The sequence below is a fragment of the Corythoichthys intestinalis genome, chromosome 13 (genome assembly GCF_030265065.1).
Source record: "Corythoichthys intestinalis isolate RoL2023-P3 chromosome 13, ASM3026506v1, whole genome shotgun sequence".
NCBI lineage: Eukaryota > Metazoa > Chordata > Actinopteri > Syngnathiformes > Syngnathidae > Corythoichthys > Corythoichthys intestinalis.
The window spans coordinates 1764050-1788180 of NC_080407.1; the positions used below are offsets into that span (position 1 = coordinate 1764050).

General features: G+C 41.1%; 1 protein-coding gene across 3 annotated transcripts; it reads right to left on the reverse strand.

Moving 5' to 3' along the window:
• Positions 1 to 182: 182 nt before the first annotated feature.
• LOC130929254 (liprin-beta-1-like) lies at positions 183 to 22762 on the reverse strand. 3 transcript variants are annotated; one of them, XM_057856309.1, is made up of 25 exons: positions 22624 to 22762; positions 18009 to 18088; positions 17331 to 17536; positions 12313 to 12393; positions 11984 to 12097; positions 11808 to 11918; positions 11581 to 11673; positions 11449 to 11475; positions 11137 to 11239; positions 8727 to 8788; positions 8601 to 8652; positions 8442 to 8527; positions 8223 to 8296; positions 5796 to 5832; positions 5586 to 5712; positions 5427 to 5508; positions 5103 to 5367; positions 4933 to 5044; positions 4770 to 4858; positions 2746 to 2868; positions 2554 to 2679; positions 2304 to 2492; positions 2018 to 2155; positions 1879 to 1944; positions 183 to 392 (listed from the first exon to the last, which is right to left on the reverse strand). In XM_057856309.1, exons 2-25 carry the CDS (start codon positions 18070 to 18072, stop codon positions 321 to 323), a joined length of 2499 nt encoding a protein of 832 aa, XP_057712292.1. In that variant the 5' UTR covers positions 18073 to 18088; positions 22624 to 22762; the 3' UTR covers positions 183 to 320. The 3 variants fall into 3 exon arrangements, with proteins under 3 accessions (XP_057712292.1, XP_057712295.1, XP_057712294.1); XM_057856312.1 differs by lacking the exon at positions 12313 to 12393; XM_057856311.1 differs by lacking the exon at positions 11449 to 11475.
• Positions 22763 to 24131: the final 1369 nt, after the last annotated feature.

The window sequence follows — 24131 nt, forward strand, 5'->3', positions numbered from 1 at the left end:
GTTTTTTTTTTTTTTTAAACTTATTGCCATGAATAATGATTATACATTTATAATGAGAACTGTTTTTATTTTTTTGTTGTGTGTCATTGTGAAAGACATTTATTTTTTTAAAAATTGTTGTCAAAATGTGAAAAGACAAATGTCACACTTTATAACAAAGACGAAGCAAGTTTTTTAAATTGTTTATTGCTTAAAAAAAATGATTGAACTTCATGCAGCCTTTTTATACAACAATAGTTCTCCCAAAACAATTTCTTCATTCTTCGTCAAGCTGTCAGTCTTTCTCACGTACACAAAATGTAGCGTTACTTGCGCTTTTTTTAATCGGATTGGTTGCCCTCTCGGGGGCTTGCCGAGATCTCGCCGAAAACGTCCTCGTCCTCGAGCATGCTCTGAAAGCAGGGCGTGAAATTAAACAGATTGCAATTAAACCAGTTATTTACAGTTGTGGTCAAAAGTTTACATACACTTGTGAAGAACATAATGTCATGGCTCTCTTGAGTTTCCAGTTATTTCTACAACTCTGCTTTTTCTCCGATAGAGTGATTGGAACAGATACTTCCTTGTCACAAAAAACATTCATGAAGTTTGGTTCTTTTATGACTTTATGATGGGTTAACAGAAAAAGCGATCAAATCTGCTGGGTCAAAAATATACAAACGGCAACACGAATTAGCAATTTCTTGTGAGTGATTATTGACTTGAACAATCATTGACTTGAACAAGTCAGGAAAGTCACTTGGAGCCATTTCAAAGCAGCTGCAGGTCCCAAGAGCAACAGTGCAAACAATTGTTTGTAAGTATAAAGTGCATGGCACTGTTTTGTCACTGCCACGATCAGGAAGAAAACGCAAGCTATCACCTGCTGCTGAGAGAAAATTGGTCAGGAGGGTGAAGATTCAACCGAGAATCATCAAAAAGCAGATCTGCCAAGAATTAGAAGCTGCTGGAACACAGGTGTCAGTGTACACAGTCAAGCGTGTTTTGCATCTCCGTGGACTGAGAGGCTGCCGTGCAAGAAGGAAGCCCTTGCTCCAAAAGCGGCACCTTAAGGCTCGACTGAAGTTTGCTGCTGATCACATGGACAAAGATAAGACCTTCTGGAGGAAAGTTCTGTGGTCAGACGAAACAAAAATCGAGCTGTTTGGCCACAATGCCCAGCAATATGTTTGGAGGAGAAAAGGTGAGGCCTTTAACCCCAAGTACACCATGCCTACCGTCAAGCACGGTGGTGGCTGTTTTGAACTGGAACTGGTGCTTTACAGAGAGTAAATGGGATCATGAAGAAGGAGGATTACCTTCAAATTCTTCAAGATAACCTAACGTCATCAGCCCGAAGATTGGGTCTTGGGCGCAGTTGGGTGTTCCAACAGGACAATGACCCCAAACACACATCAAAAGTGGTAATGGAATGGCTAAATCAGGCTAGAATTAAGGTTTTCGAATGGCCTTCCCAAAGTCCTGACTTAAACCCCATTGAGAACTTGTGGACAATGCTGAGGAAACAAGTCCATGTCAGAAAGCCTGTCAAGAGGAGTGGTCAAAGATTCAACCAGAAGCTTGTGGATGGCTACCAAAAGCGCCTAATTGAAGTGAAAATGGCCAAGGGACACGTTACTGAATATTAGCGCTGCTGTATGTATATTTTTGACCCAGCAGATTTGATCACTTTTTTCTGTTCACCCATAATAAAGTCATAAAAGAACCAAACTTCATGAATGTTTTTTTGTGACAAAGAAGTATCTGTTCCAATCACTCTATCGGAGAAAAATCAGAGTTGTAAAAATAACTGGAAACTCAAGAGAGCCATGACATTATGTTCTTCACAAGTGTATGTAAACTTTTGACCACAACTGTACATCACAAACGTTTCCATACCGTCAGATTATTGATTCCCTCTGAAAAGGCTCCGATCTGCCTCATCGCACCTTCGGAGTCGTCCATCTGACCCGAGACAAACGTGTTAACGGCGAGAGAATGACAGTATTAGGAAAAGACGGGCGAGAAACGGTCCCACCTGTTCTAACTGCTCCAGTTGGTCCTCGGGGTCCGGCCGGAGCCGCTCGCCCACGTCCATCGGGCACACGTACTCGCTGACGTCGTCGTGTCGTTTCTTTCGGAGCGTTCCGAAACCTCCGAATGACAGACGTCTCGGCTGCCGGACGCAAAGAGGAAAAAAAACGCAGGTTTAAAACCTTGAAGGCGATAGACGTCCAAGGGTAGCATTCTCTGCCAACCCCTCGCAGTTCAAACGGATTGGACGTCTACTAGTGATAAACTCACTCAAACATCTCCTGTCCCACCTTGACTTTGGCGGCGGCGGTGAGCACAACATAGTCGGGGTTTTCCAGACATTCCTGCTTGAGCTTCTGCGCCTCTGCTCCCACCAGCAGGTGGAAATGCGTGGCCAGGTGGCGCCGGAGCAGCGTTTTCCCTGGCGGGATGTTGAGCAGCAGAGCCAACGCGTCCACCGTGAAACGCGGCTCTAGAACCTGGCGGTTGGGAAAATCAGCGTTACCGTCCGGATGGTAGCCACCTTCTAAACATCCTCACCATGAGACCGCCGTGCACGCCGCTGCCTCTGAGGTTGGGCGCGTACTCCGCCAGGTCCACGGAGCGCAGCCACTCCATTACTCGGTGGTTACTCCACTGGATCACGTCAGAGGGTCGCGTTTGTTTCTGAATACGGAGAGGAAGGATTGTCAATGGCGCGGCATCCTGACATTCGCCGACCGATCGATTAACCTCGTCTGTAGGGCGGCGTCGCAAGCAGTCGGCACGGAAGGAGTGCAGACGCAGAACCTGCACGGCTCGCTTGATGCTCAGGTGGTGGAGAACGCTGCCCACCTTCAGGGACAGAAGCTCCTCCTAAAACACAGAGAGCACCGTTATGTCATCTTGAAAAATGTTTTGCGATATACTATATTGTCGGTTCTCAAAGTGCGGTACGAGTGCTACCAGTGGTATATGGGCTCGTGTATACGGGGCGCCGTTTGTAAAGCAGCACATGCTCAAAATTACGACAACATTTTCTCACATTTAGCGCCAGACAGTGTTTAAAACGTGGTGTGAAATTTTTAGAGTCACTTTTTTTGCACATTTACAACATTGTTTAGCAACTTAAATATTTATTTTTAAATAAGAAGTTTTGGACCTGATTGCTTAAAACTAAATATTTAATTCAAATCTTAAATTTATATTCTATGTCCTAAATGCTAAATCTGGAAACGATTGGAACTAAATATTTAGCTTAATATGCAAATTCACATGACTGGAGAATAAAAGCTGGTGGAGCAGCTCAGACTGCCTGTTTACGTTGCTTGAAAATACACCAGATGGTAATATTTAGTCACAATATACAAAGTCACATTTATCCTTTAAGAATTACAAGTCTTTCTATCCGTGGATCCCTCTCACAGAAAGAATGTTAATAATGTAAATGCCATCTTGAGGATTTATTGTCATAATAAACAAATACAGTACTTACGGACTGTATGTTGAATGTATATATTTGTCCGAGTTTTATTTATTTTTTTCTTAATGCATTGCCAAAATGTATAAGATCGGGAAACATTATTGGGAATGATTGGAATTGAATCAGGAGTAAAAAAAAAAAAAAGCAATCAGATCGGGAAATATCGGGATCGGCAGATACTCAAACTAAAACGATCGGGATCGGATCGGGAGCAAAAAAACCATGATCGGAACAACCCTACTAGGTAGCATTGATCATAATCAGTACACTCCAACAACTGTACACAATGACAACCAGGGGACAATCGCTCTTGCCAAAAATCCTGTTAACAGACAGAGATTCAAGCACGTAGACATAAAATATCATTTTATTAGATCTATTGTGATTTAGGGAAGAGTAACATTGTCCAACGGATGACATGTTAGCTGATATCATGACAAAACCTGAAACAAAGTTAAAATTGAAGAAGTTTGACAGTGTTATTTTTGGAATTTGAAAGTCATTTGTCTGTTAAAAAGGGCATCAACATGAGAACAAGTGCGGGTGTTGACAAAAATGTTGGGAGAAATGTTTTGTATTCATAAATGTGTCCTCAGTTGCTGTTGAAATAATGTTCCTATTTTCCTTTGCAATTTTGGCAAAGACTATTTTATAAAGGTGCACGATAATATCGGTTACAGATCATTTTCGGCTGATAATGGCAATTATGACGTCACATCGATAATAGAGATTTAAAAAAATTCAATGGATAATTCTATACTTTATTTAGCCTTCAAATGCGTGCAACCGACACAGTTTTGTCGAATTCTGGGCCGGCACCCCAACCCCTCCTAAAGGTATTTTGTGTGCAATTAAGTAATTAATTTGTAAGCATTATGAATATTAATTAATATACAATGATTTGACGATGGAATTTACTACTTGCTCACATTTGATTTGGAAAAAGTAGCAATAAATAGTATTTTTGCACAGTAACATTTCCTCTTTTTTCTAATTTAAATGTGCATATATGTATATCGGTTATCGGCTTGACATTATCGGTTATCGGCTGGAAGGAGGAGGTGATTATTGGTTATCGGTATCGGTTGAAAAATGCACTACCGTGCATCACTACTATTTTACTGTTTTTTCTTTTGTTTTTTCGCATACCGAATGGATGGGATTCATTTTTACCCTTGGTTTGGCTGTGAAACTTTGGACCATGTTCATGTATCAAAAAAAAAAAAAAAAAAGCTCAAATAAAAAGATGTATACAAAAAAAAAAAAAGTGAAGACGTGTGCGTGTTATTCTGACCACAGTCATGTAGTGCAGCATACGCGCGTCCACACGGGCCTCGTCGAACTGACTCTTGTACTGCGGCAGGCCGACGTCGTCCAGCCAGCCTGGAACACGTACGCGGTACAATCGGCATCCCATAACGCTCACCCGCGTGTCTCCAAAACGGTCGTCCACTCACGAGTGACCCAGTTGTGGTCCAGTTTGCCTTTGAGGACGTCTTCTTGGGAGTGGAGTGATCGGAGGGCGAGCTGGAGCTTTTTCCTGTGGAGAGGATGCTTCATGCCTAGTTCCTAGAAGACAAAAACCAGGGTTGAAAATGGATTCACTTTGTCATCCACCTGCGCTAACCTTCTCCAGTTCTTGCTGCGATGCCTGCAGCAAGCTCTGCCCCGACTGGATCCAGTTGTGACCCGGCGCGGCGTACAAGCCCAGGCCTTGCTCGTGAAGCCACTCGCAAACGTCCTCCCGGCTCCATTGCGAGAAAGGGACGTCCGAGGCGTCGGCGGGAGAGCCGGACCAGCCCAGGCGAGGCCCGGCCGTAGCCCGGACTCCGCCGCGTCGGAACTCGGCTTCGTCGTCGGAGTTTAAGGACGTGGAGTGGCTTCTTTTCAGTCTAGGGAAAAGAGAGCGTTAAAGAGGAGACGATTGGACGCGAGCGGATCGGCGACGTACCTGCCCAAGAACTTTCTCAAGCCTTTAGACTTTTTCTTGCTCTCGGGCGGCGAGTGTTCCGGGACTTTGCGCTCCGTCTCCACTGCGACGACACGTAAAATGCGCGTCACTAGACTTATTTCCCAAATCAAAAAAACAGATCAGAAATATTTGACTCACCGAGGTTTGGCGTGCTGTTTGTGCGTTTGCCTCCTCGCAGTTTGAATAATCCTCGACCCAAGGAGGCGCGGACCCGCTTGGCACCGAATGAGTCTTCGCTAGCCAAAGTTCTACTCTTGCTCTTTGCCTTAAAAGGGAAGCAAAGAAGTCATTTGAAAACACGAGTCGGGATGCGGTTCTCACTCGAACAAAGGCGCCAAATGAGCTCACCTGCTCGTCGGAGTTGCTTGGAGTCATCTCGGACGATCTAAAAATCATAACATCACAGCGAATGAGTTAAAAACTGCATTATCTATTTACTTGGTTTGTCTTTGTACTTTGTTCATGTGCTACTTAAAGTACTTTGAGAAGGATATGATGCCAATCACCACTTTTATTTTACCGTATCAATCCATGGAAGAAACATTTATTCATCATGATGAAATGAGCATTTTATACAGCAGCCTTTAAAAGAAAAGTCACAATTGCTTTGTTTTCTCCTGGATTATTGTAAATTGAAGAAGTTGTCAGATCATATTATTAGCGTACATATTGTCAGTTTACGGTAATGTTTTAAACTACCAATGTGCTATGCGTGTGCTGTGTTTCACCAGTCAGTAAAATGACATTTCTGTACACGACCTCTGTTTTCTTGTATTCTTCTATTTATTGGTGCTAAAATTAGGGTGCGCGTTATTCACGGGTACAATAATTTCCCCTAGATTTTACAAGTAAATTTGGGGTGCGCGTTATACACGGGTGCGCCTTATATTCGGGAAATTACGGTAGGTCATGGATACCTACCTCCTGACCATTGCTGAATTGTATTTTTTTTTTTTTTTGTTACTGTCGTGTTTTCTCCGATATTTCAGATGATAAATAATCGATCCACACAAAGAAAAGTTGAAAAAAAAAAAACGTTTAAGAGGGTAAATATTTAAAAAAGAAAATCTCGAGTACTCCTTGATGTCTGCGATTTCTGCATTGCAACCCTTGTTATAGTACCGTGTTTCACCCATAAAATCCCCCAAAACTCCGGTTGTGGACATTCAGTGTCTTGACACTCGGTGAGACATGCTACATGAGTTTTTGGATCGAGAGAAGGTAAGTCCACGATGACATCTCGTTAAAATCCTGGTGTCTTTAATTATGCTCTCTCACTCTCTCACCTCGAGTTAGGGTTTATGGGTTTAAAACATTTTTTTTCAAAATGCTCTCCTGTTCAAAATTTTTCTGTCCCCAGAAAATTGAGATTTTAAGCTTTCCAATCATGTATCACATATGCATATAGAACAGTTTTGAAATTTGGCCAAATTGGGGGTCTCAGCATAGGCGGAGTTTGACTTTTGGGCAGGGGGGGGCACAACATGTTGATGACCCCGGAACGCAGTGTCAGCAATAAAATTAACTTACAAGAATATTTATAATAATAAATTGACAATGAGCTTTTTTTTTTGTTTCCCATCATTCTTGAGGGGAATTCTAAATCCGGCTGCTTAGGCAATACTTTTTGCCAAGATCGCCATCCACTGAATATAATACGCCCGCCGGTGTCGTGCCAATGTAGTTACCCCAGTCAAAATTTGTATACCCTGGGCGGAGCCATATGGAGGAAGATTTGTGTTTTTATTATTCAATCAAAAAAAGTTGCTTCAATGAAAACAAGTTGCTTCAATCAAAATATATATTTTCAACCATAAAAATTTTGCTTCAATGAAAAAAAAAAAAAAAAAGTGTTTGAATGCAAAAATAAATTTGAAACTCAAAAACACAGAAAAATGCATGTGAAAGCTATTTTTCTTTGATTGATTGATTTTTTTTTTTTTTTTGATTGAAGTCATTTTTTTTTTTTTATTGAAGCAACTTTTTTTGATTGAAGTAATGTTGATTTGTGTTTGGGCACGTATTTGCTAGGACATTTTTGTCTTTATTATTCAATCAAAAAATAAGTTGCTTCAAAAAAAATATAGATTTTCAAAAATAAAATCACTTCAATCAAAAAAAAAAGAGAAAAATTTCAATCAAAAAAAAAGTTTTTGAATGCGAAAAAATATTTGAGATTGAAATTTTTGCATTTGAACACTTTTTCATTGAAAAGTTTTCTTTGATTGAAGCAATCGTTTTTGTGTTTGGGCCATATTATGATTAGGACATTTGTGTGTAGATCATTCAATCCCCCCCAAAAAGTTGATTCAATCAAAAAAAAAAATTTTTAAATCATTTTTAATTTTTTTTTTTTTTTGTGGAAAATTTTTGCAAAGCAAATGACGGTCTAAAGTGCTCGAAAAATAATTTTGACCCATTCAAAAAAATATTTTTTTGTTCATTTCATTCATTTTTGTGTCAGTTTTATTGCTTTACAAATTTTATATTCATAGACAAGTGAATTACATGCAGTGAAACTTTTAGGCCACCAGGGGCTCCCCTGGCTCCCTTTTAAAATCAGCTTATGGGGTCTCAGAGCAGAACTTCAAGTCACCGAGTGTTTTTCGCCATATGTATCATTTTTGTTTGTGTGATGATAGTTAAAAATACTACAACAACCATTAAAAATTAAGATAGAAATGATAATACTATGGAAGAATAATACTGATGAATATTATTTAAGGTATTATTAGTATTCATTAGAAGAGGGGAAAAAAAGGCCACATCTAGTACCTCTGAGCCACCTGCAGCTTTCGCTCTCGGTCCAGTTCCTTCACCTCCTCAAGCACCGCGATACCCGGACTAGACTGCAGCGAGGATGAGGAATGTAAACAGGATGACACGAGCGCATATTTCCCCAAAAGCGACGGATTCATAATGATTGTGGATTTCTAATTGACGTAATAAGGAAGTGTGCCCCGGGACGGCGTGTGACGGCGGGGTTGTGTTTACCTCCGCGGAGATCCTTCCTGTCTCGCCCTCAGACACCAGCCTGACCTCATCTGGGATGTCGGCGTAGTCGTCCTCTTTCGTTGTCTCTGAGGGGACAAACCCAAATATATTGGGACGCGTTGCCCCAAACCGCTCTCCGTACTTTAGTCCGCTTTCTACCTTTGAGTTTTTCCGGAACGTGAGTTCTCTCCAACTCTTTTATCCTTTGCTCCTAGTGAGAAAAAAAAAAAAAAAAAACGTGAGTAACTTTATCATGTTGATACCCGGAGGTTTGTTTTTGCTCACCTTTTCGTCGTTGGCTGACATGAGAGAGTCCAACAGCGTCTTCATTTGGGATATCTCGGCATCTGGCGGGTATGCAAACACATGGCGACGTGAGCCCGGTTACCATTTCACGTTTGTTTGAGTGTTCAGCAGCCAATCTAATCACAGCAGCTCCGTGCAAATATTCTTACTGGCGTCGAAACAATTCGAGGAGATTAACAAATAGCGGAAGGTCGAATAGAATGCAAATAACTGCGAGGATGTGTTGAGGATTAATAAGAAAAAAAAGGAAGTCTAGTAGCCTCTGTGTGAACTTGACCCAGTTCATTGCTGTGTAATTGCTAAGACTGAGACAAAATGGATGGAATCTGTGCAAAATTCAATGTTTTTTTCTACTAATCCAGGCTTCCTCAAGAATTTTCTGTTGTATTTTTGCCGTTATGAACTCATTGCCTGACAACACTGGTAACGCGTTACTGTCATCTGATTACTTTCTTTCAGTAACGAGCAATCTAACGCGTTCATTTTTCCAAGCCAGTAATCCGATTAAAGTTAGTTTCCCGAGTGCCTGTGCGTTACTATTTTGTTTTTGCCCCATAATGTATGTAGAATGAAGAATACTGTAGTCATGTACAAAGAGCATTTGAATAGAAAATATTGCTCTGGAGTTTGGGAGTGACATCACATCTCACGTTTTCTCATCGGGGGAAAAAAAAACGGGTCACGTGTATTACGATGCTGTTTGAGCGCCGTCTGCCACGGCGGTCAACAACATAGCATTCTGACGAGGTAGCGAGGCTAACAGTGAAAGGCAGGATATATACCGCAAATGGATGCCTTTGCTCACTGGAAATACGGCCATTACTTCATATTTCTGTCCAGTAAAGATCACAAAAATATCTCCGTGCGTTGCAAACTTTGCGCTGGCTCAAAAAGACTGTCAGCCGCTAAAAACTCTACATTCAATTCAACAAGGAAGCACTTGGAATTGCAGCATGACGCGACAAAACTCGAAACAAAGCCTACAGGTAACAAGACAGCCAGCACTTCTACAGTTTATAACAGCCTTTACGTACGGCAAAACATATTGAAGACTACGAAACAAAACTCAAAAGTTTGGACACACCTCATCATTTTTGCGTTTTATATATTTACACTACTATTGTAAATCCTCTCTGAATACATGAAAACTATGAACGAACATGTGGAATGGCAAAAAAAAAGTGAAATAACTGAAAACAGGTTTTATATTCTACATTCTTCAAAGTATCCACCTTTGAGGTGTCGCCAAACTTTTGGCCAATACTCTACATATACATATAAAACTGTTCAAGCTCAGTTGTTTTTGGTTACGTTTGAAAGCTTAGGTTTACAGAAATTCTAAACATCCATCTTGCCTCCACAGGTGTAATTTTGGCTTAGCAAAGCAAAAGATAGTCTCATAGGTGCTAGTCACATGATCTGCTCGAAAAATGATTTTGACCCATTATGAAATACGTTTTAGGATTCTTGTTCATTTCATTAATTTTTGTTGTTTGTTTTATTGCTTTCCAACTTTTATAGACGATATTTTACCAGCTAGGTATTTATTTAAGTAAATTGGATGTTCAGAATTTTTGACATTAAGCTTTATCTTGGAGTTAGCGGGTGTTTATTTAGTCGTTGGAGTTGATTTGAACAAATTCCGTGCAGTTTGTCAGTCATTTGTTAGTTTCGGGGCTCCGGAGTGGCTAAGGTAGCGAGTCAATGGTGGTTGAAATCAACCCCATCGACTAATTAAACCCCCGCTAACTCAAAGATTAAGCCTTATGTGAAAATTTCAATTACATGTGATGACATTTTTCTGTTGTTATTTTTCTGTTGAGGCAGCAAAAGGAGAAAAATTGGTAAAAAGTAGCTGATAAGTTACTTTTAAAGTAACTTAGTTACTTTGATAATAAAGTAATCAGTAAAGTAACTAAATTACTTTTTTGAGGTGTAATCAGTAATTAAATTACTTTTTTAAGTAATCTGTGACGACACTGCTGATAACGATAGACATCCGATTCGTTTAAAGAGGGCGGATTGGCTTTGAATGCTCATGTTTTGAAGGCCATTGTCGGCGCTCCACGTCCATTCGTTTTGACTTGGGAGGGGTGAATGAACCTTTGTTCATTGCAGGATATGTTTGTAATATGCAGTGGGTTATGTGGTCAAAGGTTACATGGGTCAAAATGAATTTCATGATAACTTCATAATGGTTTAGCCAATTTAACTCAAATTAGATAGGCGATATGGTAAGAAGGCAAAGGTCAGAGATACGGCGGTGCTTTGAATTTGGCTGCTTAGGTCTCTCAGGTCTTCATTCGTCCCTCCCGGTCAAAGCGGATTGGACGTCTAACCCCATCGAAGGCAACCAATGCGTTTACGTGAATACAAGACAACACCAGACCTCTCTGTCCCGCCTCCTTCGCCCTTGGTCTGCTCTCGTCCTTCAACCTTCTAAGCTCCGCCTCTCGCTCCTCCAACTCCTGCTGCAGCAGCTGCAGCTCTTCCTGCGCCCCAATTAATCAAAGTCACAAACCGAGCGTCCGTTCCGAAGCGATCTAACTGTGGCGTTAGCATGTGAGACCGGTGTCAGAAGTGGAAGCGCTTACATCCACAGTGGAAAAAAGGCAGGGAAAGCGGTGAGGAGCAAGCAGCGGGTTTAGAAGATCACAAAACGATGAGGAAGAAGAAGAAGACCGGGAACGCAAACCTTCACCTCGATTGCCGCCGTCCGCTTTGGAGGCTTCACGGGACATTAGTAGCCGAGAAATACGTTAAGAGAAGAAGATGGACGAAAAGCCGTCAGTCAGGACACGAGGGTACGAGAACTTGGGAAAAAAAAACTCACTTTGCAAGCTTTAGTTTTCCTGTCACACTGCAGTCGCTCGCTCTCAATTTCAGCTACGCGCAAACGTAGCGCGCTCACTTCCTGGTACAAGTCCTGCAAAGGAGAAAGCTGTGATTTCCCCAGGAAACAGCTGCCGGGGGTTCTTTCTAGTCACGTGATCCACGCAGAGTGCGATGGACCTCGGCGACTCTCAAAACAATGGCCGGGGAGGATGCCGGAGATCCTACCTCATTATCTCTGTGATCTCGCTCCACCGTGCTCAGTTTCAGCTTCAGTCCCGATAGCTCTGTCATTAACTCCAGCTTTTGGGTCTCCAGTGCCGAGCGGGTCAGCAGCTCCTTGGGAACGGGATGCAAACGCTCGTCGTATTGGGACTAACCTTCCAGCGGGGTCTCGTTCATACCTTTTGTAGCAGCTCCTCGGTGGCGCAGAGCTTCTCCCGGTGCCGCTCCAGGCAGTTATCCAGGTCTCGGATCTTCTCGCCTTGCACTTCAACTTGGTCTGTCAGGACGCTGACCTTCAGACCGTCGTGATAAAATGGGAGAGGATTTCAAGATCTAGATGTATTGTTTCCAAAATGGTTCTTTAGCTAAACGCACATTAACCCAGTTCAAATTGATTGGTCATGTAGTGTCGTCAATGGAACTTAAATCTGAATATTCACAGCCACTCCTCCCAGTTTAAGTGAATTGTCAATGTCAATAACAGGCAGTGCGAGCCAAGCAGACAAACCTGGAGGATTAGACACTCTTTGTCACTCTCCAGTCGGGTTAAGCGCTCTTGGTAGACCGCCTCCGAGCTGTGGCCATTTGTCTGCAACATGGAAGATTCTTTTTATTAATTAAAAGACCATTTTACATTGTAGAAACTGGAATAAATCCATAAGCGGATTTTAAGGGGGGGGGCAGGGGGGCCCCCCCCGTGGTGGCCGAAAAGTGTCATTGCATGTAAATGACTTTCCTATAAATATAAAAGTTGTAAAGCAATAAAACAGAAACAAAAATGAATGAAATGAACAAAACAAAAAAAATTATAATGGGTCAAAATTATTTTTCGAACAGATCATGTGATTAGCAACTTAGACGGTCATTTGCTTTCATATAAATTTCAGCAAAAAAATAAAAAATAAAAAAATTATATATATATATATATATATATATATATATATATATATATATATATATATATATATATATATATATTTTTTTTTTTTTTCAAATTATTTTTTTTCTTTGATTGAAAATATATTTTTGGGGGGGATTAAATGATTTAGACACAAATGTCCAACCCGTAAAATGGCCCAAACACAATAAGGATTGCTTCAATCAAAGAAAACTTTTTCGATGAAAAATTAAGTGTCCAAACGCAAATTTTTCAATCGCAAATATTTTTTCACATTCAAAAACTTACTGTCATTGAAATTTTTCTTTTTTTTTTTTGATTGAAGTGATTTTTCTTTTTGAAAATATATATTTTTTTGAAGCAACTTATTTTTTTTTGATTGAATAATGACAAAAATGTCATAGCCAAAATGTGGCCCAAACAACATTACTTTATCATCAAAAAAGTTGCTTCAATTAAAAAAAAAAAAAAACTTGACTTCAATCAAAAAAAAAACAAAACAAAAAAAAAACAAACAAAAAGAGCTTTTAGTTTCACATTTATTTTTCCATTCAAATACTTTTTTTTTTTTTTTTTTTTTTACTTTTTTACCCTTTTTTGGTTGAAGTGACTTCTTTTGGTTGAAAATATGTATTTTGATTGAAGCAACTTTTTTTAAAATTGAATAATAAAGACACAAATCTACCTCCATATGGCTCCGCCTAGGGGATAAAATTTTTGACTGGGGTAACTACATTGGCACGACACCGGCAGGCGTACCATATTCAATGGATGACGATCTTGGCGAAAAGTATTGCCTAAGCAGCCGGATTTAGAATTCCCCTCATGAATGATGGGAGACAAAAAAAAAAAAACACTCATTGTCAACTTATTATTATAAATATTTAATCATGTTTTTTCATTCTATTGATGCCAATGTACTTGGATTCCATTGACGCCTATGTAAGTTGATACCATTGACGTCAATGGAAGTCCAATTTTTTTCCCATTCATTTTCAATGGCAAAAAAAACACAATATCCCCAAATCAACAGGAAATGACCAGTTATCAATAGGACGTGTACCCCAAATGTCCCCGATTGCATTGACGCTTATGGAGGGTGCTGCCACTGACGGACATGGACGTCCAATTCTCCCAATCATTTCTAATGGCGTTTACTTTGTTTAATGCCATTGACTGGCATTATTGTCCATTCTATTGATAGACCTGAGTGGGGCTAAGATCTGTATTTCCACAGCAGGGGTCGCGTTAACCGAATATTTTCCGTCGTTGACCGTTTTTTAAAAACGGTGACGGAAAAGACTGAAGTCCGTCCGTCATTTTGACAGGTTGCAATTCACACCCCAGACCACAGGGTGGCGAGTGAGCATATTAATTAGCTATTGTCTCTTTCAATGCATGACGTCGTTGGCTATTCTGTCAGAATATTGTAGCGTCACCGGGTCTGGCGGCAGTGTAGGTTCACTATTCTCTTCCCCTCACTATCCACTCGCTCTCGCTATATGATTGGCCGAAGAGTCGAAATGCTCTCCCGTGATTGGCCGAAGAGTCGAAATGCTCTCCGTGAAATGCCTGTTTAAAAATGTTCCCGTTGTTACTTCTTGCGTTCGCTTAAAAGTGCTCATTTAATCGATGGATGGAAAAATTGATGGATGATACTACACACAGAGCGTATTATTAACAAATGCTAAAGTTGTATTTTCATATAGCGAGAATAAGGAACGTCACTGACAAGCGCAGGCCCCCGCGAGTGGATAGTGAGGGGAATAGGATAGTGCGCCTACAGCGGCACCGTGATTGACACATCAACGCGAGGTTCTTATTGGTGCACCTGGTGTGCCAGCGCGTCATCCAATTGGTGGACTAGATTGCCGCCTGTGTATAGACCCCAATCACATGACGTCACAACTCCGCCCCCCTGACTGGAGCCACCATATTGTCCGTCAGCCCGTCGTGTTTAGACATTACCGCTACGTACATGCCTCCTATTACGGCGTGTTTTTCTGCTCGTTAACATTAATAATCAAAATGGTGAAGGCGTGTGTGGCGGTTGGTTGCAGTAACAGAAGATAGACGGAGAGACTTAAGTTCTACCGTATTCTGAGAGACCCGAAGAGGAGAGCGAGATGGACTGCTGTAATTCGACAAGAAATCTGGGCACCAAACGATCACCACAGACTATGTAGTAGTCATTTCATATCTGGTAAGATGCATTTAATATATATTTAGAAGATTTTGGGCTGACAACCACAATTAAGATCATTGTGTGACGTTGGTGATTGGGGTCTATATAGTTGCCTCTTTTTCTTTGGGGGTGGAGTTGTTGTTTTGTTGGTGTTGTTAGCGGTAAGTAGAGTAAAAAGAGGGAGAGTAAAAAGAGGGAGAAAAATACGACTTCCGTGTCTAATTTTTCGCCGCCAAGCAAGCGTTACAATATTAATTAAAAATGAATGAAAACTAAATACTATTGAATATGTCATCATGTTATCATTTTAAAAATTGAAGTGACAGGTAAAAATAGATTATGACCGGATTTTTATGACCCTGTCAGTCAAAATGACAGACAACGAAAATGTCTAGCGCAACCTCTGCTCCGCAGAGGAAAGACCCAGGTGTAATTTCTCCCGAAATTGCAGTTTCTAGTTATAAATATTCTTGTAAGTTAATTTTTTTGCTGACATTGCGTTCCGGGGTCATCAACATGTTGTGTCCCCCCTGCCCCAAAAGTCAAACTCCGCCTATGAATAAATCCATGCACCTGTCATAAAGTGCAAGTACATCCCAAGTTAACTCATCAACTGCCATTGACGGCAATAGACGTCCAATCTCTTTTTCCAAGTTCAAATGGATCTACATTTCAAGAGTCTTAATTTCCTTTTTAAAAGCCACATGATTAGACATCTATCTCTGTCACTCATTGGCAGTGAAAGAGTTGAAAAGCTCCTAGAACTGCTGACTTATATATCTACACTGGAGTCACTGCCATAATTGTAGTCACTTTGACAAGACAACCATAAAGAAAGAAGAAGAACAGCACGAGCTTGTTGGTTGGAAACTTTTCCCTTCCATGTCTGGAAGCGCCATCAGTCGCTCTGCACGTCAAAGCGCTACTTTTAACGAGGCAAGGGTCTCCTAGAGTCTGCTCAGCGTCTCCGCCGCCTAGTTTGGACATCCGTGTCAAGCTCTGGGTAGTGTCCAGATAAGCCCAGACATATTTGCCATCAATGGCGCCACCAGGGAGTGGCCACGGCCACCCCCTATAAATTTGTTGGCCACCCCACTTGCCAGTACTGTATATCGTTAGATTGTTGTAGCATCAGTTATGCATTTCATCCTAAATGCACAGCCAGGCAAGCCGCTGGTTCTTACCTTCACAGTAGTCCCCCCGCCCCGCCCCCGCTGCTGTCGCGCGTTTCGACAGCAACGGTTGAGTGCGTGCGACAAGGTAGCACAATTCGATGGGCAGCTTATTTCGGTGAAGTAAAGCGAGAAGACGGAGAAGACTACAAGTAAGTATATAAGTCAGAATACCTTTGTAAAAGAAGGGGAAGTATGCGCCATCGTAACAAGTGCTTTTTAGAGCTAAATTGTGCTGTTACACACCTGTTAGAGCAGCTTTTTGACGTGGTTTCGACTTGTGTAACTGAGTTACGTAGCTAACGCTAGGTGCTGCTGGTCAATTTTCAGACGATGAAATGATTTTAAGAAGAAAAATTAGCACTGGAGGAGAGAAAGAAACGACAGGGGAGCAACAGACGCTTAGTGAGGAGGAGAAATTGTGCAAAATAGCACTTTTTTTAGCACACAGTTTTTCTAAGCTCAAGTTAATCAAAACTGCCTTGAGAAGTACCATGACTGATGAGCGTTTAAACAATTTGGGGGTGCTAAGTGTCCAAACACGAAGGGCTAGGGCCATAAATCTTGAAGACTTTGTGGATGCGTTTGCCAAAAAACATAGCAACAGGCGAATAAAACTGTTCTGAAGCATACTGATAGCCTGCTCATCAAAATCAGAGAATATTGATCCTATTGGCAAGCTCTTTTTGTTATTTTTTTGCTCAGTATATTTGTTCAGACAATTCAGTAATTATTTTTGCGTGACATTAAAGAACGATAGGAGTGTATGTTGCACATTAAGTATAGCCTGGTAATCTGTTGATCCCTGTTGCGAAGTACATTTTATGTTCTGTTCATTCAGTAATAATTATTTTTGTGTCACATTAACAGTGTGTTGGGAAATATCCAGTTAAGATATGATTGCCTCTGTACTTGCTTTTATTTTTATCTGCCAGCCCCAGTAATTATTTTGTTTTGTTAAATGTACGCCTTATGCCTAATGTATACATAACACAATAAAACAGAATAGTTGTGGAACTCAAAATCTTGACTGGACAGTTAGGGAATATGCACATTGAATCATTAGTAACATCAAATATTACACAATACACCAAAGTATATCAGTAGTTGTGTCCTTAAGTCTTTCTGGTAGTTTTCCCCTGACCTTTTTACTGCAATAATATAATGAAAACCTGAAATTATGGCTTTTAGTTTTGGTGTGCCACCCCAAGATTTTAAGTGGCCCCATCGGGCCACCCCTATGAAAAATTTCTGGAGGTGCCACTGTTTACCATTCGTCCTTGCAGCCACTCGGCCAGACCCTCGGCGGTGGAGTCGGGGATCTGGCAGCGCAGGTTGTCCCTCTCTTCGTTGTCCATGAGCTCCAGAGCTGCGCGCAGGTCCTCCAGCAGGTGCAGGACACGCAAGCCGCCCAGAAACGGCGACGTGGGCGACTGGCAGTCGAACAGACCGTTGGAGTAGTCCATAGCTTTAGACCCTGAGGCGACAAAGAGTAATCGCTTTGTATTGTTTTACTCTGACAGTTGCGAACAGCCATTCATTGGTCCCACCGGGCCAAACGCGACTGGATGTCTAGTGAAGTCAATGGCAGGCAATACATTCATGTTAAACCCGACGATACATTCTGAAGGGACATTTTTGGGGGAAGGGGCCTTTCTTATGTGATCTTTCCTCCCATTGGAAAGGTCTGCGGAAAAAAAAGTGAAGCCGACGCTCCAAAGTGCCAATGCTTGAAAAATCATTAGCACGCGTCACACTGCTGAACAATGGAAACTTTTTTTTTTTTTTTTTTGCAAGGAAGCCATCCAGTAGCAGGAACAGCAACGTTATTCCAAAACTCAAATTCAGAAGGGCTCGCATTTCATAGAAGGTAGGAGCGGAATGAGAGGGGGATGTTTTCCCAGCATGCACTGCAATTATTTCCAGATGTGCACCCCCTTAATTCCTACCTGCGATGATCCCGTCCATTTGCTCCAAGGCGGCTGCCAACATCTCGCTGGCATCGGACATCATCTTCTCCTCTAATCACCTGGCAGGGAAGACGAAAATCACTTGTAGACAAGACCTACCAGAAGAACTATTTCCAACTTGGATGGAGCGGAAATGGGCGTAATGAAACATCAATTAAAATTTTCCCAGGAATAGTGTGAGCACAACTAAGGTGAGGACAGAAGAACTCCTTGTTCACTAAGAAGGGGTCAGTGTAAGCTTGACATCATTTCCTGCGTCGTTTGCACAAAACAAGAAGCCCGTTACAAAGACGTCAGCTTTTCGGTGTAAAATGTTCTCTCTCTGTAGGTATTTCCGCAGGATGACGGAAAAGCGCTCATCACAGCGGGGTGGTAGCTCTATTTGGTCAGCTGCTAGCCCCAGCATAGACACAAAGAGCAAAATAAAAGGGATCCCTCGAAAATACAAATGTTTGAGATATCATATGATAAGCATGCACAGAACTAAAGACTGATTCAACTTTTGAGTTTATCCCTTACTTTATAGGGCACTCAGAATAAACATTAATTATCTGGGTCTTTGAAATAAGACCCAGATAGTGTTATTCTGTTTTTTTTTTTTTTTTTTGGAATGGGATTTCTTTGGCGCGCCACACAGCCTGAACCGTTTGACCGATCGGCACCGTTCGAATATCGAAACGACGGGAATTTTCACGCGACGCAGGGAATTTTTCGAACGACCCCGAAAATTTTTCCGTTCATCCGTAAACAAGCTCTGGGGGGGGTTATTTTCAAAATTTATCTAGTCCTACAATTTTTGACCAAATCACAATTTGGACATCAAAAAATCTGGGACGGTGAGGGGCATAAAAGTTTACGGATCCCCGGAAATTTGCCCCAAATTTTCCCATTCATTTTTAATGGGATGCAACGTTGGTTCAAATTTCCCATTCACTTCCAATGGAACTTACAGTGCATTGATGCAATTGACGGCCATGTTGAATCTATTGATGCCAATGTACTTGGATTCCACTGACATATATGTAAGTCGATGCCACTGACGGCCATGGACGTCCAAATTTCTTATTCATTTTCAATAGCAAAAAAATTAATGTCCCCAAATCAACAGGAAATGACCAGATATCAATAGGACGTGTCCCCCAAATGTCCCAGATTCCATTGACGCATATGGAAGTCAATGCCATTGACGGCCATGGACGTCCAAATTTCCCATTCATTTTCAATGGCATTTACTTTGTTTAATGCCATTGACGGCCATGTTTGTCAATTCTATTGATGCCAATGTACATAGATTCCAATGATGCAACTGTAAGTCGATGCCATTGACGACCACTGACGTCCAAATTACCCATTCATTTTCAATGGCAAAAAACAAATATCCCCAAATCAACAGTAAATTACCAGAAATGACTTGGACAAGCCACCCCAAATGTCCCCAAATGATCTGATATGACCAGGATACGCCCCCTAAATGTCCCCAAATGACCTGATATGACTAGAACACGCCCCCCAAATGTCCCCAAATAACCTGATATGACCAGGATGTGTCCCCCAAATGTCCCAAAATCAACAGGAAGCGACCTGATATTATCCCCAAAATGTCCCCAAACCAACCTGGGCGGGGCTAAGGTCTGTATCTCCACACAGTAAAGACCCAGAGTAATTTCTTTAGAAATGGCAGTTTCTAGTTGTAATTGTAATGTTACAAAAAAACAAACAATACATATGAATCTCTATAGACAAAAGTATTGTTGTGTTATTTACAAAAGCAAACAATTATTTAGATGTAAAAAAAAAAAAACCCCACAAAATCAATACCTTATGAATTCAGAGTGATTTAATACCGTATTTTTCAGACTATAAGTCGCAGTTTTTGTCATAGTTTGGCTGGGGGTGCGACTTATGTGTGAAATTATTAACACATTATGATATCATTTCACATGTTATTTTGGAGTTTTGGAGTGACACTGATTTGTTTGGTGAACTTGTTAGCATGTTCTTTATGCTATAGTTATCTGAATAACTCTTAATAGCTATATTACGTTAACTTACCAGCCATGTTCGCATTTCGTTATTCATTAATCATGTAACATTATCACACTGTACACTTATTCAGCATGTTGTTCTCTATTGTATTTTTATATGAAATTGCCTTTCAAGACGACATATCTGTTCTATGTGTTGGATTTGATCAAGTAAATTTCCCCCCAAAATGTGACTTATATTCCGGTGCGACTTATATGTGTTTTTTTCCTCTTCGTTGGGCATTTTATGGCTGGCGCGACTTACACTCAGGTGCGACTTATAGTCCGAAAAATACGGTAATAATAATTTCAAAAAAGAAAATCAGCTAAATGAATAGAATTGTCCCGCTCCCTATGTTAACTGCTCACACAAGCTTCTCCATTTTGCTTGGTTTAACTCCCTAATAAACATCTTGTGTTGGGATATGCCATGTGATCTTATATCATATTATGACATAGAGAAAAATATTGCTCCGAGGAGGTTGAGCGAGGGTTGATAGCACACAGCGGGTCTCTTCGACCCACCCTACGCACATTCCTGAGAAGGTTAACGCTCCCAAACTCCCAAAAGTGACTGGTACCAACGGCCCCGCTGACTTTTTAGACCCTCATCCCTTCTGCCTTTCTCACCAACTAAAATAAAGCACACCTCTTATGTTGGATCGGAATGCATTGGAGCCCCGGACAAGAAACACAGATGTTAGATTCCTACGAGGCATCCAATGACTGCAATACCAATCATCGGTTGTAAAATTTAAACAAGTGTCTGCGCTCCGTTTACATTCTAAACAACGGTCCTTCTTATTACACGTTGTTTGCAAGCATGTTCACACACTCGCCACCAATCTCATTCACACAAAAGTACTTTCCGACTAAACAAACTGCCAAAGCAGGCCCAAATAATATATTTTAACTCCTACCAGATGGACAAAATGTACATATATACGGAAGGGCTTGGGGGGATGAGATGATTTGACCCAGTGTCGAGTTGTCTGGTTCTGCAATACGCATACGTGCTAATGAGCCAGTCCAGCTGTGGTACAGATGTGCGTCATACAATAGGAAAAAGTCGTAAGGTTGATTAACCTACACTGTGGTGTCCAGCAGGGATCCCTTTGGGGTCCTCTCTTTATTTGTACGTAAACATAAACTTGACTTCTCACTCTCAACTGGGCTAGCGTGCAAAATAGGCCTTCAAACACCCCTCCCAGTCCAAATAGATTGGACGTCAATATCAGCCAATGAGTTAAATGAGTGCCTCACAAAGGGTTAAGGACAACTATGGCTTCACTTTGGAAATTTTCATTTCTCCAGTGAAGAAAAACAGTGTTGAGCCAACGTAGGTCATGATTTGAAGCTGTCAGTGAACGTCACGTGGCCTTTGTTGACACTCCAGCTTCAGCAGACTTTTGCTCGGGCGCTGATGAGGTCACACTGCTGCTTGGACGTACTTTGAAGGCCCATTTTTCCCCACCTCTCCACAAACCACCCTTTGTGTCCCGTGGGCTCACATGGTGGAAGGAGCGAGACGCGCCGATCTCACAGTATTTCAGTTTGTGCGCGTGGGGGTGGGTTGCCGGAAAACCGGGCCAAGAAAAAGCACCGGTAATCAGCGGCCGACCACAGAAGCTTCCCGTCCTCGCTACGGCGGCGGCTGTCACGACTCGCCGGCTCGCTGAAATGCTCCCACCTCGTCGGGACGGAACCATAAAAGGGATTGAAGAGACCCCCTCAGGAAGAGCCTGACGCGGGGCTCGCTAGGAAGCACTTCCTGCCACATTTGGGAGAAACTCTCTCCTGACTCCATGGAACAAAACATCATCTAACTGTGGTCACAAGAGGCCAATAATTTGAAATGTAATCAAGATTTTAACTCCATTAGAGCAAAACGTTGTAAACAACAATCATCTCATGTTAGGAGTTCCAAGAACACCAATTTGTGCTTGAAAAACAAGTCGAGAGGAAAAACATATTTCAGTGCCGAGCTTCAAAATTGGATGCAGCGTGCAGTTTTATCCATTCATCCGCCTTCACAGCCATTGACGGTGATAGGCGTCCAATCGTGTGGCGCTAATTTAATTTAAATGACTTTATCACTTGTGGACGTTCAAGCAATTTGAACTGCAGCGAATGTTTGTTCGTTCGCCGCCAACCTTCCCAGTTCAAATGGATTGGACGTCTCTTGCAGTCAATGGCGGCCAATAAATTGATAAAATCCAACGATGAGCTAACAATTAAGTTATTCCTATTTTGCATCTTGGAAGCTGCAGAGCATCAATAGGTCTTTTAAAAAAAAATCATACTTTGCATTAAGAATCACTAAAAACATTCCCCAATCAAAGGTTAAAAAAAAAAAACTACAAAGAAAGATACCAGCATCAGATAATATCCATGTTAATATATAGTTGCTGCTAAAATCAATAAAAAATAAAGTATTACTTTAATGTTAATTAATTTTTTGGGTGGAAATGGAGAGTGTGCTGGCTCCTATCTTGTCGCTGTATCGAGTTAATAAGTTGCAAATATGAACACAACTAAAAAGAAGTGAAAGAAAAGTTGAATAAACATACCAGTTGGTAAAATGTATGGACAATGGAAATTCCTTGGCGAGAAGTGACCTCGATGAAGACACTTTGGAGCACTTTTCAGCGCAGCTTCATTGCGTACCGACCTCCCCCTTGCTCAACTTGACTTGTATGAGAAGGAGATGCTGTCACGTCGCCTGGAAAAGAAACAAAGCAGGATGTCAGCAATGATTTTCAAAATAAAACCGTCACTTGTGGTGAAGCAAAACTTAAGTTCCACTTACTTTGGAAATATTTCCCAAAATGGTCAAAGTACTCTTTAGAAGTTTATGAGCGCCTTAACCTTTCTTATGCTTAAAATGTATAATGTAAAAGCACTGAGTTTTAAAAAAAAATTTTTTTTTTACACGCTATGCCAGTACCCACCAGCAGAGAGCGTCGGAGGTCGTTTTATGCACATTTCGTCACACAGGCACGTCATTAAAAAAAACAAGACAACAAACACAAATTGAATATGCAGGAATGTTTTCCTTGTACATGTACAGAACAGTCTGATCGTTATTATCATTTCTTCTGAAAATATTCAAACCTGTGTATTTACAGCAAGATAATGTCTTGCCTTGTTAACCCCATCCCTCAGTGGCCATGGCAACCTTGTTGCTTGGATATACCTGTAATGACAGAAAGGAAACTCAACTTAAACTCTCACGTATCTGCAAATACTTATAATTTTGGCATAGAAATGATAGTTGCTTCCAATCACAAGCAATCTCAAAAAGTCATTAAAAGTACGTTACCTTTTAATCCGTATCGTCATAAGTAGAAGTTGTATTATTATGATTTTTTAATTGTTTTCATAATATAGGTTATATCAACACTATGTATTTTTTACAAATTGATGGCTATAATTAGTTATGTAAACTGACATTTATTATCATGACTATAATTATTGTGGTGACTAAATATTCATCATTTGTATTCCCCGTGTAACCATTCCATTTTCATTTATTGTTATTATTGTTATAATTAGGGCCACTGGAGGGCACATTTCACTATTGTGAGTGTTAGGTTAATAGCTTTTCTGGGAAGAATGCTGCGGGGAGCTGGGCATTTAATTACTCCTGCTGGCATGTAGTGTATACTGTACATATAATGCATTACCTGTGTCTTGTTCTCTTAACTCTTTCGGTGCCATTGGCGGCGATTGATAGACTTCCAACAAATTGGGTGAACAAATCTTCCTTCGCTGCCTGCCCTCCCAGCCCATGGATGGACATCTACTAGTGATAAACTAATGTTTGTGCTGTGAGAGGCAGATAATTAACATTCATGTTTGTAATTTACTGTACTGTAACGTCTTCGATTGTGTGTGAAACAATTGGCCGGCTTTGCATCTCAAAATACCAACGCAGCCAAGAGGTGACAACGCGGCAGCTAATCACACATGACAGCTAATTTAGATGTCAACACCAAACACGACTGGCCGTCGCTTCACTTTCCCGTGCAAGTTGGCGTAAGGGACGAAATCAAAAATAGCAACCAGGACCACTCCC